General features: G+C 45.1%; 1 protein-coding gene across 11 annotated transcripts in view; it reads right to left on the bottom strand.

Moving 5' to 3' along the window:
* NEO1 (neogenin 1) overlaps positions 1 to 16,192 on the bottom strand; it is a 553,038-nt gene that overhangs the window by 101,199 nt on the left and 435,647 nt on the right. For all 11 annotated transcript variants that reach the window (XM_054041102.1, XM_054041112.1, XM_054041104.1 and 8 more), the window contains exons 10-13: positions 5,381 to 5,529; positions 3,585 to 3,723; positions 1,229 to 1,278; positions 153 to 297 (exon numbers count right to left, since the gene is read on the bottom strand). In XM_054041102.1, coding sequence (XP_053897077.1) covers positions 153 to 297; positions 1,229 to 1,278; positions 3,585 to 3,723; positions 5,381 to 5,529 — 483 coding nt within the window. The remainder of the gene's footprint in view (positions 1 to 152; positions 298 to 1,228; positions 1,279 to 3,584; positions 3,724 to 5,380; positions 5,530 to 16,192) is intronic.

Here is a 16,192-nt window from a genome sequence, read left to right as displayed (position 1 = left end):
AGGTCCCCTGTAAAGGCTAGGAGTGTATAGAATCTTGTTCCCAAACCTGCCATTCCCAGAAACAATCAGGACCTCCTCAGCTCCTGATAACAGGAGCTTGGGGATAACTGTGACTTTTTTCAGTTTTGACTAAATGATGTAAAATAGCTTACCTTCGATTAGCTGGAAAAGTTGTGTCCCGCCAATGCTCTCGGATACCTCACTCTTACGAGATGCTTTACGGTAGCGAATTTTGTAGCCAGTGATTTGACCATTGTGTGTTCCTGCAGGAGGGGTTTGCCAATGTATCATGATGCTCTGTGAAAGGTAAAATGCATTATAAATCACTGCCTCCCATCTAGCCGATCAAACTGCTTATTCCTAATGCTCCATGTAGTACTATCTTGCTTTAAGTATTGGTGCATACCAAAAAACAAAACAAAAACCCAAACAGTAAAACGGGAGGTTTAGGAAAGAATTTTTAACTAATCTGCAAAAATACTCAAATTGTAAAATCTTTGTGCCTAAAATAAAAATGAATGTGCACATGGTTCTCTATTTTAAACTACCCAGGAGGCTATCCCATAATAATGTTTATATGCACATATGTATACACACACATATATGAAATTATTATAAATCAGACATACAGGGCAGTAGCTAATCATTGGGAACACATTCTAGTTCTGTTACTTCGGGCTTTTGCATTTGATCTAAACTCTTCTGTTCTATAGTACGAAGCCTCTGTGCTTAGCCCTGGTGCATTGCCACTGCCTAACTCCTATTTAGTTACGTGTACTCCTAACCCACAATGGAGCTTGTACTGCTCCAAACACAGGGTCATAATTCCTCTAGTTTGTTAGAACATACACAAATGAATGGAAGACAGCAGGCACTGTCTCCGAGTAAGTAAGACCTGAGCTGTACCAAAACTGGTAAAGTTATCCAAGAGGTTGGAAACTAAGGACATGTAGGTAGGAGTAATCAGGTGATGCACATGGAAAGAAAAAGGCTGTCCTGAACCTGAGTACTTGGGGAGATAGTACAGGACTGATCTGGACTAAGCTGATCAGGCCCTGTGATCTGGAGAGGGGGAAGTCTATCTGGAAGAGGGGGACATGTGTCAAAGTCTGCTTGAGGGATGGAGGGATTGGAAGGAAGAGTCTAAGGGGGCTTGAAATTTTGGTCTACCTGGGCTCCATCTACCACTCACCCACCTGTCAAAAATGGCAAATTAACAGCATCTTACCTTGGAATTCCGCACTTCCAGCGACAGATTCTGGGGTGCAGCACTGGGGACTAGAAATGTTTTAAAAATTACTCCTCCAAAACTCTGTAAGTAATATAATTCCTCCCTGATATTGGTCCATTGTATATGAGATCTTGGGATCTGACTTTTAAGAGTCTTAGACCATATTTTATATACTCATTAAATAGTTCTACCATGAATACTTTATGATACACAGCAATCGCTCAGCTAAGTAGATCTTGTGGGGTGGGGTGGGGTGGGGTGTGCATGTGTGCGTACGTGTGTGCGCGCGCGGGGGGGGAGGGATAGCTCAGTGGTTTGAGCATTGGCCTGCTAAACCCAGGGTTCTGAATTCAATTCTTGAGGGGGCCGTTTAGGGATCTGGGGAAAAAATCTGTCTGGGAATTAGTTCTGCTTTGAGCAGGGAGTTGGACTAGATGACCTCCTGAGACCCCTTCCAACCCTGATAGTCTATATCTAGTGGTACAGGTTCTATTTTTTTAACCCGAGTGCTTATTATTAAGCACCTGAATAAAAGTGGCCTGATATTCGAAGTTTCTGAGCATCTACATCTCTCACTGACAACACTAGAAGAGATGATTGCTCAGCATCTTTTAAAATCAAGACGTTTACTTAAGTTCCTAATTTTGGCCCTATTCTTTATATCATGACATCCTGCCAAAGGAAAACTGGCTACAAAGTAGCTCAGATCTGTTTAGTGGTGGAAAATGATAAATTCTTTGTTAAACTGTTTAGTTAAACAGTATCAGGGGATAGCCGTGTTAGTCTGTATCCACAAAAACAACAAGGAGTCCGGTGGCACCTTAAAGACTGACAGATTTATTTGGGCATAAGCTTTCGTGGGTAAAACACCCACTTCTTCAGATGCATCTACCCATGAAAGCTTATGCCCAAATAAATCTGTTAGACTTTAAAGTGCCACTGGACTCCTTGTTGTTTTAGTTAAACAGTAGCAACTTTGGTATCATGACATTTACAATTAGGCTGTGAGAAAATGAAGCAAAGGATATATTAGAGAGCCTTAGACCCTATTATGTCCCCTCTGCATTGATTCAGTGGTGCAAAACTCAAATAAAGTTATCCCAAATGGATAGCTGAGTGTTCTCCTGGCATAGAAGTGAAGGGAGCCAGCATAGTGTAAGGGGCTAGGGTGAGGCTGCAGCATAATAAGGCTATATAGGTTGGGATCAGAGCATGTTGAACTCTTGTGATACTTAGCTGGCAGAATAATTCCTAGGGAACCATTCCAGACAGCATCAATTGAGAGCCCTCCTACGGCTACCGTAATTTACGCTGGAGACTGACTAGACTCAGCATGGGGGAGGCAGAAGGGCAGGCTTCTCCCTGAATGTGAGCTCAGCATAGGTGAGGATTAAGTCCTGCACTCTTTCACAAGGATGAAAACAGATTAAGAAGAAGAAAACAAAATCTGAAAATTTTCTGCAAGTGGAGCCTGCTTGCAAATAGTGGGGGGGAAACCTGAAAAAGGGAAGAAGTATCTGAAGGGCAATAAAGAATGAATAATTACAAGCATATTTTAGAGCTAAGTATTACAGGTAAAAGCCAGTGTTAATAGTGGCCACTCAACAATTTTTTTTAATATAGCCAAATTTACTTCCCTTTCCGATTGGCTTGCCTGAAATACTGTAACAATCGCCTGCTTTTAGCAATAAATACTACTGATTTAACAATATCCACATGGGAACCAGATCAAAAATACACTGTGTTTTTCCCCATCAGCTAGCAAACTTAGCAGGTGAAATATTAAAGGGAAAAAAGGAGAAGAAAAAATGGGAAAATGTAAGAACAAATATGAAACATCAAAGAAATCATTAATTTATCAAAGCTGTGCTGTATGTGCCACTACAAAGAAGCATCTTTTAAATTTAAGACTAGGACTTAATCATTCCAATGCAAGTATTTATGCTGGGGTTGATGAAAACTCTCTTAACGTAAAAAATCTGCTTACATACAGTAAATTACAGAAATTTAAAAAAAAAAAAAAAAATTGGAGTTACCGGCTTCAGTAGTATTCTCTCTGTGTTTTTGATCTAGATATGTTGTACAAGTGTTAGCCCATGATGTGAATATTAGGGAAATAATTGCTTGATTATTAGAAAAGCAGATGCTTTTGCAGGTATAGTAATCTCCTTCCACCCACTTCCAACAATCTCAAAGAGTCTATTCAGCATGCATGAGCATATGCCACAACCACATCATGATACAGGGCAATGTGTCACAAGAAACTCTTGCAGCTCTATTCGGCTAAAAATCCATTTAATCGGAAGAGATCAACAAATGATTTCCACAAAAAAACTGGAATAAAGCAACTCACCATCTGACAGAGTCTGCACAACAACATCTTGGGTAGAGACTCCAGGACCGTGTTTATTGTAGGCTACCACTCGGAAGCTGTACTCGGTATATTTCTTTAATCCACTAATGGTGTAGGAGTGACCTCCAACATCAACATCCTGTTCACAAACAAAGATACACGCGACTCAATCCCTAAAGCAATGCTGACATGCTAACAGGCCTGACTCCAGGCAAGCGCTGCAACCTGGTGTGCTGGGTCACAGTGCTGCTCAGGTTTGGCCCCTGCGCCATCATGATGGAGGGGCAGCTGGGCCAAACCTAACCGTGCTGTGATCCTGCTCACTGGGCTTCAACACCTGGAGTGGCGAGCTGTGCTCAGCCCTGTGGGTGGGATAGGAGCCACCACTGCAAGGTGAGTCACACACACACACGCGCAAAAATTAACAGACAAATGGGAAATACTGACTATCTATGGCTCTTTTACCCACTGCAGTCCAACTCATAATCAGCTACAGAAGCAGCATTGTTGCTTTTTCCATTAAAGTCACAATCTATTGAGTCAACAAAGCTTAGTCACTTAAGAGGATCCCATTCACTTCCTCCAAAATACTAGCCACAGAACTCAAGCAATGGAAATATTTGCAAAGATCAGGGATCACATTAAAGCCACCAATTAAATTAGCTGTTTCCATCTCTCGTAAAAGAGGAACGAGTCTGTCTACAAACTTAGCAAGCCCACTTGACATAGTCTGAGTTAATATTGCTAAACTTAAGATCCTCACTGTGTTTCCAATACTCCTTAGCAAGCTCAATGACTTGGCTCTTAAGTACTCCCAGGACACATTCTCTTGTGATGGTGCATGAGCCTTTTGGTGCCCTCTGGAGAGGACTGCATCCTTGATGTTTCCCACTGCAGTGGTGGCCCTTAGAGAAGGGCTCTGTGGGACAAACAGCCTGGAGATACATTTTTGTATTAATTCCCAACAAGGACTCAGTCAGTTCAGGAATTAGATATATGAGATACATGTAAAACTTTGTGGAGGGAATGGAGCCAGAGACTTCTGTTAAGTTATTGTGCTTAAACCAGAACTGCTGAAATAAATCCAAAACCCAGAGAGGCTTTTTGTATTTAGGTCTCCTTTAAACTTTCTGAGTACCCACTCAGATCCAGTCTTGCCCTTCCATAAATATTTGTTCATACATATTCGCTAATTTGGGGCATTGTCCATGTAAAGGCTGGTGCAGCTTACCTAAAATCAGTTTTAAAATGAGCAATTTGGTTAAAACCATGCAACCTCCAGTATGAAAACACATATTGATATGAATTGGATTATGTCGATTCATCTGGCCTTGGTAAAAGCTAAACCAGCACAAGTCAATTGTAAACTGATAAGAAAATCCATAGGAGTTTACATCAGTTTAACTAATTTGTTTTTAAACTAATTTTAGTTTAACTCGTGCAACTTTTATGTGTAGATCAGGCCTAAACAAGTCATGTATCAGTTTGTTGCTATATGAGATGAGTTAGAACATAGAATACTGCCTTAATTCCGTTATGTTCATACTTCATGAAGCCCATAATACTATAAAACTCACAGTTCCTCTTTTCAGAGGGACATTCAGTTTCTATAGCTCCACAGTTTAACCCTTAATATGCTGGCATTATCCAAACTGCCAGTCAAATGATTGGCAGGATGTTTTGAGAAACTCGGAGGAAAAGTGTTATAACTAGAAAGTATTGTTACTGGGCATATGGCTGTATGATCAGAGTTAAACTGGCATTATATTCTGTCCTGAGAGATATAGGTATCATACCTGTTCATTATCTGTCCCCTTTTCCATGTAATAGAGCTTGTAGTTCTGGATTTCACCATTGCCCGACAACGGTGTGTCCCATGTGACAGTGATTGAAATGGGTGAATTAGCATATGCTCGAATATTCGGTGCTGGACCAGGAAGTTGAACTGGAACATAAACATGAAACTAGTGTAAACTCATCAAACGTAACTATTAAATTTGACATTGCTAAACGTACTGAGACAAACCCAAAAAAGCAATCAACACTGAAATCCTCCTTAAAACAGGTATTCTGGGTAACTGAACAAATCCATTAATATTACTGTACATTTTGCAGGCACAAGTTGTGTCCGCAATGGGAGTCCACCCTTCTGCAAACTTATCCCTACATATTGTGCATAGACTTTTAGGCACATTCTACGAACAGTGAATCAAACTCCACTCCATTACACCAGTTTTATATGGATGTCACTTCCCTGACATCAAAGGAGCCACATAAGCATAAAACTGGTGTAAAGGAGAGATAATATGTTCCAGTAATTTTCCACCCTCTTCCACACTACCTCAGTTTCAGAATACCTGAACTCCATTTCACTAATTGGCAGATTGAGAGATATGGTATTGTCTCAAATGATAGAAAACCTCATTTTTTAATCTCGTTATTTGCAAACGCTGCAGACCACAGAGCAACTTCTGATTAGGGTTAGGGTTAGGGTTAGGGTTAGGGTTAGGGTTTCAAAAGCAGTTCTACTGCAAACGTACATTATATGCTGGAACTTTTTATACTGCATTTCAGAGAGATATTCTGAATGTACCTCCTCTCCATTCATGCCAAAACAGAACTTGCTTTGAAGAACACAGAAATATCAGCCCAGCTGGTGTAACAGATGGAGCAAAATCAAAGAACTTCTGACACTAATACTTTCTTCCCTCTCTTCCTCCAAAACAAACAAAAATTATTCCATTCTTCGTGTCACTGTGAAAATTTCGTTTTTGAGGTAGATTCTGCAAAGGCACTTACATTTAAAACAAATGCTTTAACATTAGAAAACCACTTCCATACACTTTAAAAGGGATAAAAAATACATGCTTAAGTAATTATAATATGTTGATCTAGCTGTCTTTGTATAGTCACATTCAAAGTATTTGCACTTTCTATGCTCAGCTGAGGCAATTATGTGTGGAATACAGGAACAAGTGGTACTGAACAGAGATAAAACATTAACAGAACTAAAAGTAATCATATTTATAGAAACTAAGGGTTGATGGGATCAGAAAGATCTTCACAGAGTCATAAGAGATAAAAATTAATGGCCTGATTTTCAGAGCTGTTGGAATAACCCCATCTCCCACTGGGGTCAATGACAGCTGCAAGCGCTAAAGACTTTTGAAAAAGAGGCAATAAAACTACATTTTAAACAGCATGACTAAAATAGGCAACATTCTGAGCAGCTGTCTTTTCTCTCATGGACTGTGTATAGTTACTGATGTTTTAATCCACCTAGCCATTATTGATGGCGCAAACCTCCTTCCTTGGAGGTTTTTAAGGCCCGGCTTGACAAAGCCCTGGCTGGGATGATTTAGCTGGGAATTGGTCCTGCTTTGAGCAGGGGGTTGGACTAGATGACCTCTTGAGGTCCCTTCCAACTCTGATATTCTATGATTCTATGATTCTATGATTCTATGATACGCAATGTGGACCTGCGGTTGAAAAGGATCCTAAAAGGAGCAGGTAAGAACCCCTTGATAATCCTTCATGTAGGAACGAATGACACGGCTAGGTTCTCGTTAGAGAGAATCAAGGGAGATTATGCCAGGCTGGGGAAGACGCTCAAGGAGATAGAGGCTCAGATTATCTTTAGTGGGATTCTGCCCGTTCCAAGGGAAGGGCAGCAAAGGGCTGATAGGATAGTGAGAATAAATAGTTGGCTAAGAGAGTGGTGCTATAAGGAGGGTTTGGGGATGTATGGCCACTGGGAGGCTTTTGGGGACAGACACCTGTTCTCGCGGGATGGGCTTCACCTGAGTAGGGAAGGAAATAGACTTCTGGGAGGGAGGCTGGCTCATCTTATCAAAAGAGCTTTAAACTAGGAAGTTTGGGGAGATGGTTGGGAGACTCCACGCCAGATTCCAGTATGGAAAAGGTGAGTAAAATGAGAGGAGAAATAGCCGGGGAGATGAGATTGGAGATAGGAAGGACAGGGGGGAAGGACGCAAGGAGGCCCGCAACATATACTGCTACTAATGGGAGACAGGCTAAACGACATACATTGGGGTGTTTATACACCAATGCCAGAAGCCTAGGTAATAAAATGGAGGAATTGGAGCTCTTGGTCCAAGAGCTGAAACCAGATATCGTAGGAATAACAGAAACGTGGTGGAATGGCAGTCACGACTGGAACACAGGTATGGAGGGGTATGCGCTGTTTAGGAAAGACCGGAACAAAGGTAAAGGTGGGGGGGGTGGCATTGTATGTCAATAGTGAAATAAGCTGTAAAGAAATAATAGTGGATGGATTAGATAACACAGAGTCCGTCTGGGCAAAACTCACACTGGGTAATAGGACTACTAGAGCCTCTCCAGGGATAGTGCTTGGAGTGTGCTATAGACCACCGGGATCGACCCAGGATATGGATAAGGAACTATTTAATGTGTTTAGAGAAGTAATTACTAATAGAAACTGTGTAATTATGGGGGACTTTAACTTCCCGGATATAGATTGGGGAACAAACGCTAGTAGCAATAATAGGACTCAGATGTTCCTAGATGTGCTTGCTGATCAATTCCTCCATCAAGTGGTAGTTGAACCGACGAGGGGGGAGGCCATTTTAGATTTGATTCTGGTAAGTAGTGAGGACCTCGTTGAGGAAGTGGTAGTAGGGGACAATTTGGGCTCCAGTGATCATGAGCTAATTCGGTTTAAAATACATGGGAGGAGTAACAGAATTAAGTCAAAGACTAGGGTTTATAACTTTAAAAAGGCCAATTTTAACAAATTAAGGGGACTGGTAAGGGAAGTGGATTGGGCAAACATATTAATGGATCTAAAGGCAGAAGAAGCCTGGGAATGCTTCAAGTTAAAGATGCATGAGCTGTCGGAGGCCTGCATTCCAAAAAAGGGAAAAAGATTACTAAGCAAGAGATTTAGACCGAGCTGGATGAGCGACCGACTCAAAGGGGCGATTAGGAAAAAACAGAAAGCGTACAAAGAGTGGAAGAGGGGAGGGATCAGTAAGGAAATGTACCTAAGTGAAGTCAGAGAATGTAGAGATAGAGTGAGAAAGGCCAAAGGCCGTGTAGAGTTGGACCTAGCGAGGGGAATTAAAAGCAATAGTAAGAGGTTTTACAGTCACATAAATAGGAATAAAGCAAAGAAAGAAGAGGTGGGACCACTGAAGACTATTGCCGGAGAGGAGATTAAAGACAATCTAGGCATGGCGCAATATCTCAATGAATATTTTGCATCGGTGTTTAATGAGGCCAATGAAGGTATTAGGGATACTAGCACCACTACAGAGGGGCATTCAGGATGGGGGATTACCGTATCCGAGGTAGAAACAAAACTTGAATGCCTTAATGGGGCTAAGTCGGGAGGACCGGACGATCTTCATCCAAGAATATTGAAGGAATTGGCACGGGAAATAGCAGGCCCGTTAGCGATAATATTTAATGAATCTGTAAACTCAGGGGTGGTCCCGTTAGACTGGAGAATAGCTAATGTGGTTCCTATATTCAAGAAAGGGAAAAAAAGTGATCCGGGTAACTACAGGCCTGTTAGTTTAACATCTGTAGTGTGCAAGGTGTTAAGAGAAAATTCTGAAAGAGAAACTAGTTGAGGACCTGGAGGTTAGTGGCAATTGCGATAAATTACAACATGGTTTTACGAAGGGCAGATCGTGCCAAACGAATCTGATCTCCTTCTTTGAGAAAGTAACGGATTTATTAGATAAGGGAAATGCGGTGGACCTAATATACCTGGATTTCAGTAAAGCGTTTGATACTGTACCCCATGAGGAATTATTGGTTAAACTGAAAAACATGGGGATCGATATGAAAATCCAGAGGTGGATAAGGAATTGGTTAATGGGGAGAATGCAGCGGGTAGTATTAAAGGGTGAACTGTCCGGTTGGAGGGAGGTTACTAGTGGAGTGCCTCAAGGTTCGGTTTTGGGACCCATTTTATTTAATCTATTTATAACTGACCTCGGAACCGATTGCAGGAGTGGGCTGATAAAGTTTGCGGATGATACGAAGGTGGGAGGCGTTGTGAATTCGGAGGAGGATAGGGATATCCTGCAGGGAGACTTGAATGAGCTTGTGAATTGGAGTATCAGAAATAGGATGAAATTTAATAGTGAAAAGTGTAAGGTGATGCATTTGGGGATGACTAATAACAATTTTAGTTACAAGATGGGGACGCATTGGTTAGAAGTAACGGAAGAGGAGAAGGACCTAGGGGTCCTTGTAGACCGCAGAATGACTATGAGTCGACAATGTGACGTGGCGGTGAAAAAAGCCAATGCTGTCTTGGGATGCATTAGGCGAGGTATATCTAGTAGGGATAAGGAGGTCCTGCTTCCGTTGTACAAGGCGCTGGTGAGACCTCATTTGGAGTACTGTGTGCAGTTCTGGTCTCCCATGTTTAAAAAAGATGAACTCAAACTGGAACGGGTGCAGAGAAGGGCCACTAGGATGATCAGAGGAATGGAAACCCTGTCGTATGAAAAGAGACTAGAGGAGCTTGGGTTGTTTAGTCTGACAAAGCGAAGGCCGAGGGGGGATATGATTGCTATCTTTAAATATATTAGAGGGATTAATACAAGGGAGGGAGAAGAATTATTCCAGCTTAGTACTAATGTGGACACGAGAACGAATGGATATAAACTGGCCGTGGGGAAGTTCAGGCTTGAAATTTGACGAAGGTTTCTGACCGTCAGAGGGGTGAAATATTGGAACGGCCTTCCGAGGGAAACGGTGGGGGCGACGGACCTGTCTGGTTTTAAGATTAAGTTAGATAAGTTTATGGAGGGAATGGTTTAATGGTAAAGCATAGTAGTCAAGGAAAACCAAGCAATGGTAGGTAAATAGTATAATGACTGACAGGGGTCAGGCTGGAGACTCTTGCCTATATGCTCGGGGTCTTACTGATCGCCATATTTGGGGTCGGGAAGGAATTTTCCTCCAGTGCAGATTGGCTGAGCCTCTGGAGGTTTTTCGCCTTCCTCCGCAGCATGGGGCAGGGATCTCTAGCAGGAGGGTCTCTGCTGATTGAAGTCACTTAAAACAGGATTGGGGACTTCAACAGCAGAGTCCAGGGAAGGGGTAGGGACGGTTTTATGGCCTGCAGCATGCAGGGGGTCAGACCAGATGATCATAATGGTCCCTTCTGACCTTAAAGTCTATGAGTCTATGAGTCTATGAGATAGGCACAGCTCATTAACTACCAGACCCTCAAAAGCTCAACACAACTGGAAATATCACAAGTACCCCAGAAATTTCTGGTTTGGACAGAAGCAAGTTGTCACTCTCATCACCTTCCAGAATAAAGGTTACTCTTCAGGGATCAGAGGGGTAGCCGTGTTAGTCTGAATCTGTAAAAAGCAACAGAGGGTCCTGTGGCACCTTTAAGACTAACAGAAGTATTGGGAGCATAAGCTTTCGTGGGTAAGAACCCCACTTCTTCAGATGCAAGATGCATAGCATAAGCTTTCGTGGGTAAGAACCCCATTTCTTCAGATGCAAGATGCATCTGAAGAAGTGGGGTTCTTACCCACGGAAGCTTATGCTCCCAATACTTCTGTTAGTCTTAAAGGTGCCACAGGACCCTCTGTTACTCTTCAGGGAGAAACTCTTGGCTTTCAGAACTGAAAAATGCTCTTTATTTTCTTTATGATTGGCAATCATATCCCATTCTTAAAAAATACAGATTTAGGTAGTGAAACAGACAAGACAGTTACCCATCTTTTCGTAACCATTGTTCTTCAAGATGTGTTGTTTATGTCCATTCTATTCTAGGTTTGGCACGCCCATGTGTGCAGTCATCGGAGATTTTTGACTTACTGGTATCCGGAGGGCCGGCTGTGGTACCCCCATGGAGTGTCATGCTCATGCGTCGATATATCAGGTGCTGCCGGCCCTAAGCCCTCTCAGTTCCTTCTTACTGACAACTCCAAGAGGGGCAGGAGGGTGGGTAATGGAATGGACATGAGCAACACATCTTGAAGGTAACCGTTTTTTCTTCTTCGAGTGCTTGCTCATGTTGATTCCATTCTAGATGACTCACAAGCAGTGTCCATGGAGGTGGGCTTGGAGTTCACAGTCTTGCAGCTTGCAGAACTGCTCTGCCAAAGCCAGCCTCTCAAGCTTGCTGGGTAAGTGCATAATGAGATGCAAACGTATGGACAGACGACCAGTTAGTGGCCCTACAGATCTCTTGGATTGGTACCTGTGCCAGGAAGGCCGCTGATGATGCTTGTGCCCTAGTTGAATGTGCCATCACGATCACTGGCAGAGGCACCTTCGCCAGCTCATAGCAGTGACGGATGCAGGCCATGATCCAAGATGAAACCCTCTGGGTAGAAACTGGGCAATGTTTCATTCTGTCTGCCACCACAATGAACAACTGCGTTGACTTACAGAATGGCTTCATTCTATCTACGTGGATGGCCAACACCCTCCTGATGTCCAGGGTGTGTAGCTTGTGCTCCTTATCTGACGTATGAGGTTTTGGAAAGAAGACGGGTAAGTATATGTCCTGGCCAGTATGAAACTGGGAAACGACTTTGGGCAGAAATGCTGGGTGCAGTCGCAACTGGAGCTTATCCTTGTAGAAGACCATATAGGGTGGTTCTGAAGTAAGCGCCCTGATCTTGGACAGGGCCAATGTTATTGCGACCACAAATGAAATCTTCCAGGAGAGAAGCAGGAGAGAGCAGGAAGCCAGAGGCTCAAAGAGCTCCATGAGCTCTGACAGCATCAGATTCAGGTCCCAGGGAGGGACGGGATCCCGGACTTGCGGGTAGAGATGCTCCAGACCTTTAAAAAATAAAAAGTTTCCTACCTTTTTTGTAATTGTTCTTCGAGATGTGTTGCTCATGTCCATTCCATTCTAGGTGCATGCGCGCCCACGTGCACAATTGTCAGAGACTTTTGCCTTAGTTCCTCGCTCTTTGAGCTGTGGCGCAAACGTAGTATCTGTAGGGTTGGCTGTGGCGCCCTCTGAAGTGCCATGCTCATACATCGGTATATCAGGTGCTGCCAGCCCTATGCCCTCTCAGTTCCTTCTTGCCGGCAACTCGAACGAGGGGCAGATAATGGAATGGACATGAGCAACACATCTCAAAGAACAACAGTTATGAAAAGGTAGGTAACCATTTTTTCTTCTTCGAGTGCTTGCTCACGTCAATTCCATTCTAGATGACTCACAAGTAGTATTCCTGGAGGTAGGCTTGGAGTTCACAGATGTGCGGCTTGTAATACAGCTCTACCGAAGCCCGTGTTGTCTCGGGCTTGCTGGGTAAGCGCATAGTGAGACATGAACGTGTGAACGGACAACCAAGTGGCGGCCCTGAGATATCTGGAATTGGCACATGAGCCAATCAAGTGGGTGGTTACAATCGATGGTGGAGGCACTTTTGCCTGATCATAGCAAAATCAAATACAGGTGGTAATCCAAGATGAAATTCTCTGGGTGGACACAGGATGACCTTTCATCCTATCCGCCACTGCGATGAACTGTGTTGACTTGTGAAATGGTTTGGTCTTTTTGATGTAGAAGGCTAGCGTTCTCCTGACATCGAGGGAGTGCAACCTATGTTCCTCAGACTTATGAGGCTTTGGGAGGAAGACTGGCAAAAATATGTCCTGGCTCATGTGAAATTGCGAAACCACCTTAGACAGGAAAGCTGGATGCAGCTGCAGCTGGATCTTCAGACAGAAGTTATCGCCACCAGGAATATCACCGTCCAGAAAAGCAGAAGAAGGGAACAGGATGTCAAGGGCTCAAAGGGAGCTCTCAAGAGCTGCTTGAGTACCAGATTCAGGTCCCATGGAGGGATTGGGTCCCAGACCTGGGGGTAGAGTCCCTCCAGACCTTTCAGGAACCGGACAGTCATGTTATTAACGAAGACCAACCTGCCCTGGAACGGAGGGTGAAAGGCTGATATGGCAGCCAAGTGGACCTTAATTGATGAAAGGGACAAGCCCTGGAGCTTGAGATGCATAAGGTAGTCCAGGATCTACTGCAGCGAGGCCTGCTCAGGCCTAACCTGTTGGGCCGAGGTCCAGCATGTGAATAATTTCCATTTGGCCAGATAGCTTGCTCTAGTGGAGGGCTTTCTACTACCCAGTAGGACCTGCTGGACGTGGGCCGAGTACTCTGCACTTCAGCAGTCAACCATGCAATAACCAAGCTGTTAAGTGCAGTGCTGCTAGATTTGGGTGCAGGAGCCCGCCGTGATACTGGGATAGGAGATCTGGCCAGAGGGGCAGCTGCAGCGGGGTCATCACTCACAGGTCCATCAGCATGCCGAACCAGTGTTGGCGAGGCCAAGCCGGTGCTATCACGATAACTTTGGCTTTGTCCTGCTTGATCTTCATGAGGACTCTGTGAAGCAATGGCACTGGTGGGAAAGCGTACATCAGAGCTCCAGACCACAGAAGTAAGAAGGCGTCTAACAGGGAGCCCCTGTCGATCCCTCGAAATGAGCAGAACAGGTGGCATTTCCTGTTCTGACGAATCGCGAGATCCCCATTTTCGGAAGATCCCGCTGCCCACCTCAGGGTGGAGTGACCGCTCGTGGCGAGATGAGAAGGCTCTGCTGAGGCGATTTGCTAATGCATTCCTGGTCCTGGGGAGGTGTACTGCCACGAAATGAATGGCATGCTGTACACGGAAGTCCCAGAGCCGGAGGGCTTCCTGGCAAAGGGCTGACGACCTTGTACTGCCTTCCTTGTTGATATAAAATGTGGTGGTGTTGTCCATCGTGGTGGTGTTCGTCAGGACTTGAACCACCTTGTAAGTGGGACCGAAAAGCCTGACAGGCCAAGCGAACCACTCTGAGCTCCCTGATTCAGGCATCACTCTCAAGCGCACCTTCAAAATGAGCGTTTCTGGCCCCCGGGATGCTGCACCGGGCCAGGCTACGTGGGTGAGCGGGAGGAGGAAGGGCGGCAGTAACTAAGGCTAGGTCTACACTACGGGGGGGGGGGGGGGAGGGTCGACCTAGGATATGCAACTTCAGCTACGTGAATAGCGTAGCTGAAGTTGCGTATTTTAGGTCGACTTACCTGGCTGTGAGGACGGCGGCCAGTCGACTGCTGACGCGCCGCCATCGACTCCGCTTCCGCCTCTTGCCGTGGTAGATTTCCGGAGTCGATGGCAGAGCCATCGGGGATCGATTTTATCGCGTCTTCACTAGACGTGGTAAGTCGATCCCTAATAGATCGATTGCTACCCGCTGATTCAGCGGGTAGTGAAGACGTGCCCTAAAGCTCGTGTCTCTATCCTTTCTCCTTGCAGACCCTTGACGGGGCTGCCAAGGCCTTGGTGGCAGTGTCAGCCAGAACTGCTTCCATGCAGACTGCAGCGTATGCATGTCCAGCGAGTGAAGGGTGGCCCGAGTGTCCTTTAATCTACGCAGCCTCACATCAGTCTGCACTGAAAAGAAACCATTCCTATTCCCATCGAATGGGAGGTCCTGGATAGAGGTCTTGGGACAGGACGGCAGTCTGAAGCCAAGACTGCGCCTCATAACCTCCGCCACCGCGACCATCTTACCTGCCTTGTCCGCCACGTCCCACACCATTTGGAGGGAGCACCTAGCCACTGTGGTGCGCTCCTCCACCAGGTTGCTGAATTCCTGGGCCAGACCCTGTGGGAAGGACTCCTTGAACTTATGGAGGGAGTCCCATAAGTTAAAACTGTACCTGCCCAAGAGGGCCTGATGGTTTACCGCCCGGAATGACAGGCTGGCTGTTGAATACATTTTTCTCTCAAAAAGGTCCAGTCTTCTGGCCTCTTTATTTTTGAGAGTTGAACTAGTGTGCCCCTGCTTGTCCTTTTCGTTAGCCGCAGGGACAACCAGTGAGCCTGGAGGTGGGTGGGTATAAAGGTACTCGAACCCTTTGGCCGGGATGAAGTACTACTTTTCGGCCCTTTTGGAGGTGGGAGGGATGGACGACTGGGTCTGCCAGAGGCAATTTTCAGGACCCCGTCATACACTGGTAGTGCAACACTTGCCGGGGTAGAGGCTGAGAGAACACTGAACAAAGTGTCCACCTGCTTGGCCATCTCTTCCACCTGGTGTTCCTTAAAATCATTTGGCGGGTTGGCCCTCAAGAGTCCTGCGACCGCCTCATCTGGGGATGAGGATGATGATGAGGCATCATCCCCGGTGGGGGAGGGAAGTTTTGGGGTGGGCGCTGTCTCCTCCACCCCGACCTCCGAGCAGGTCTCATGCACTGAGCCTGGTGCCACCAGCTGTTGCTCCGAGGTGACAGCAGATAAGCGGTGCGAAGGGGACATCGTCATCACCGGCATGCTCCATGCACTCCAATAAGGCCATTGCGCTGGCCACTGGTTGTGTTGCCAAGGCGGTGACATAGACACAGATGCAGACTCAGGTGCCTAATCGCACTGGTGGGGTCTTGGCAAGGGGCTGAACTGCCCTTCTATCCTGGAGGAATTCCCTTTTGGTGACATGGTGGAGCTGTTGACACCTGCGTCTGCTGGAGTTTGAACCCACTGCCTCTTGTCCTGCTCTCTATGGCAAAACAGAATAACTTTTCTTCAGTTTTTTGTTGTTGCAGCCTTTCATATATCTGAAGAC

This window comes from Malaclemys terrapin, chromosome 10 (genome assembly GCF_027887155.1).
Source record: "Malaclemys terrapin pileata isolate rMalTer1 chromosome 10, rMalTer1.hap1, whole genome shotgun sequence".
Taxonomy (NCBI): Eukaryota; Metazoa; Chordata; order Testudines; family Emydidae; genus Malaclemys; species Malaclemys terrapin.
This window is presented reverse-complemented; position numbering and strand designations above follow the sequence as displayed.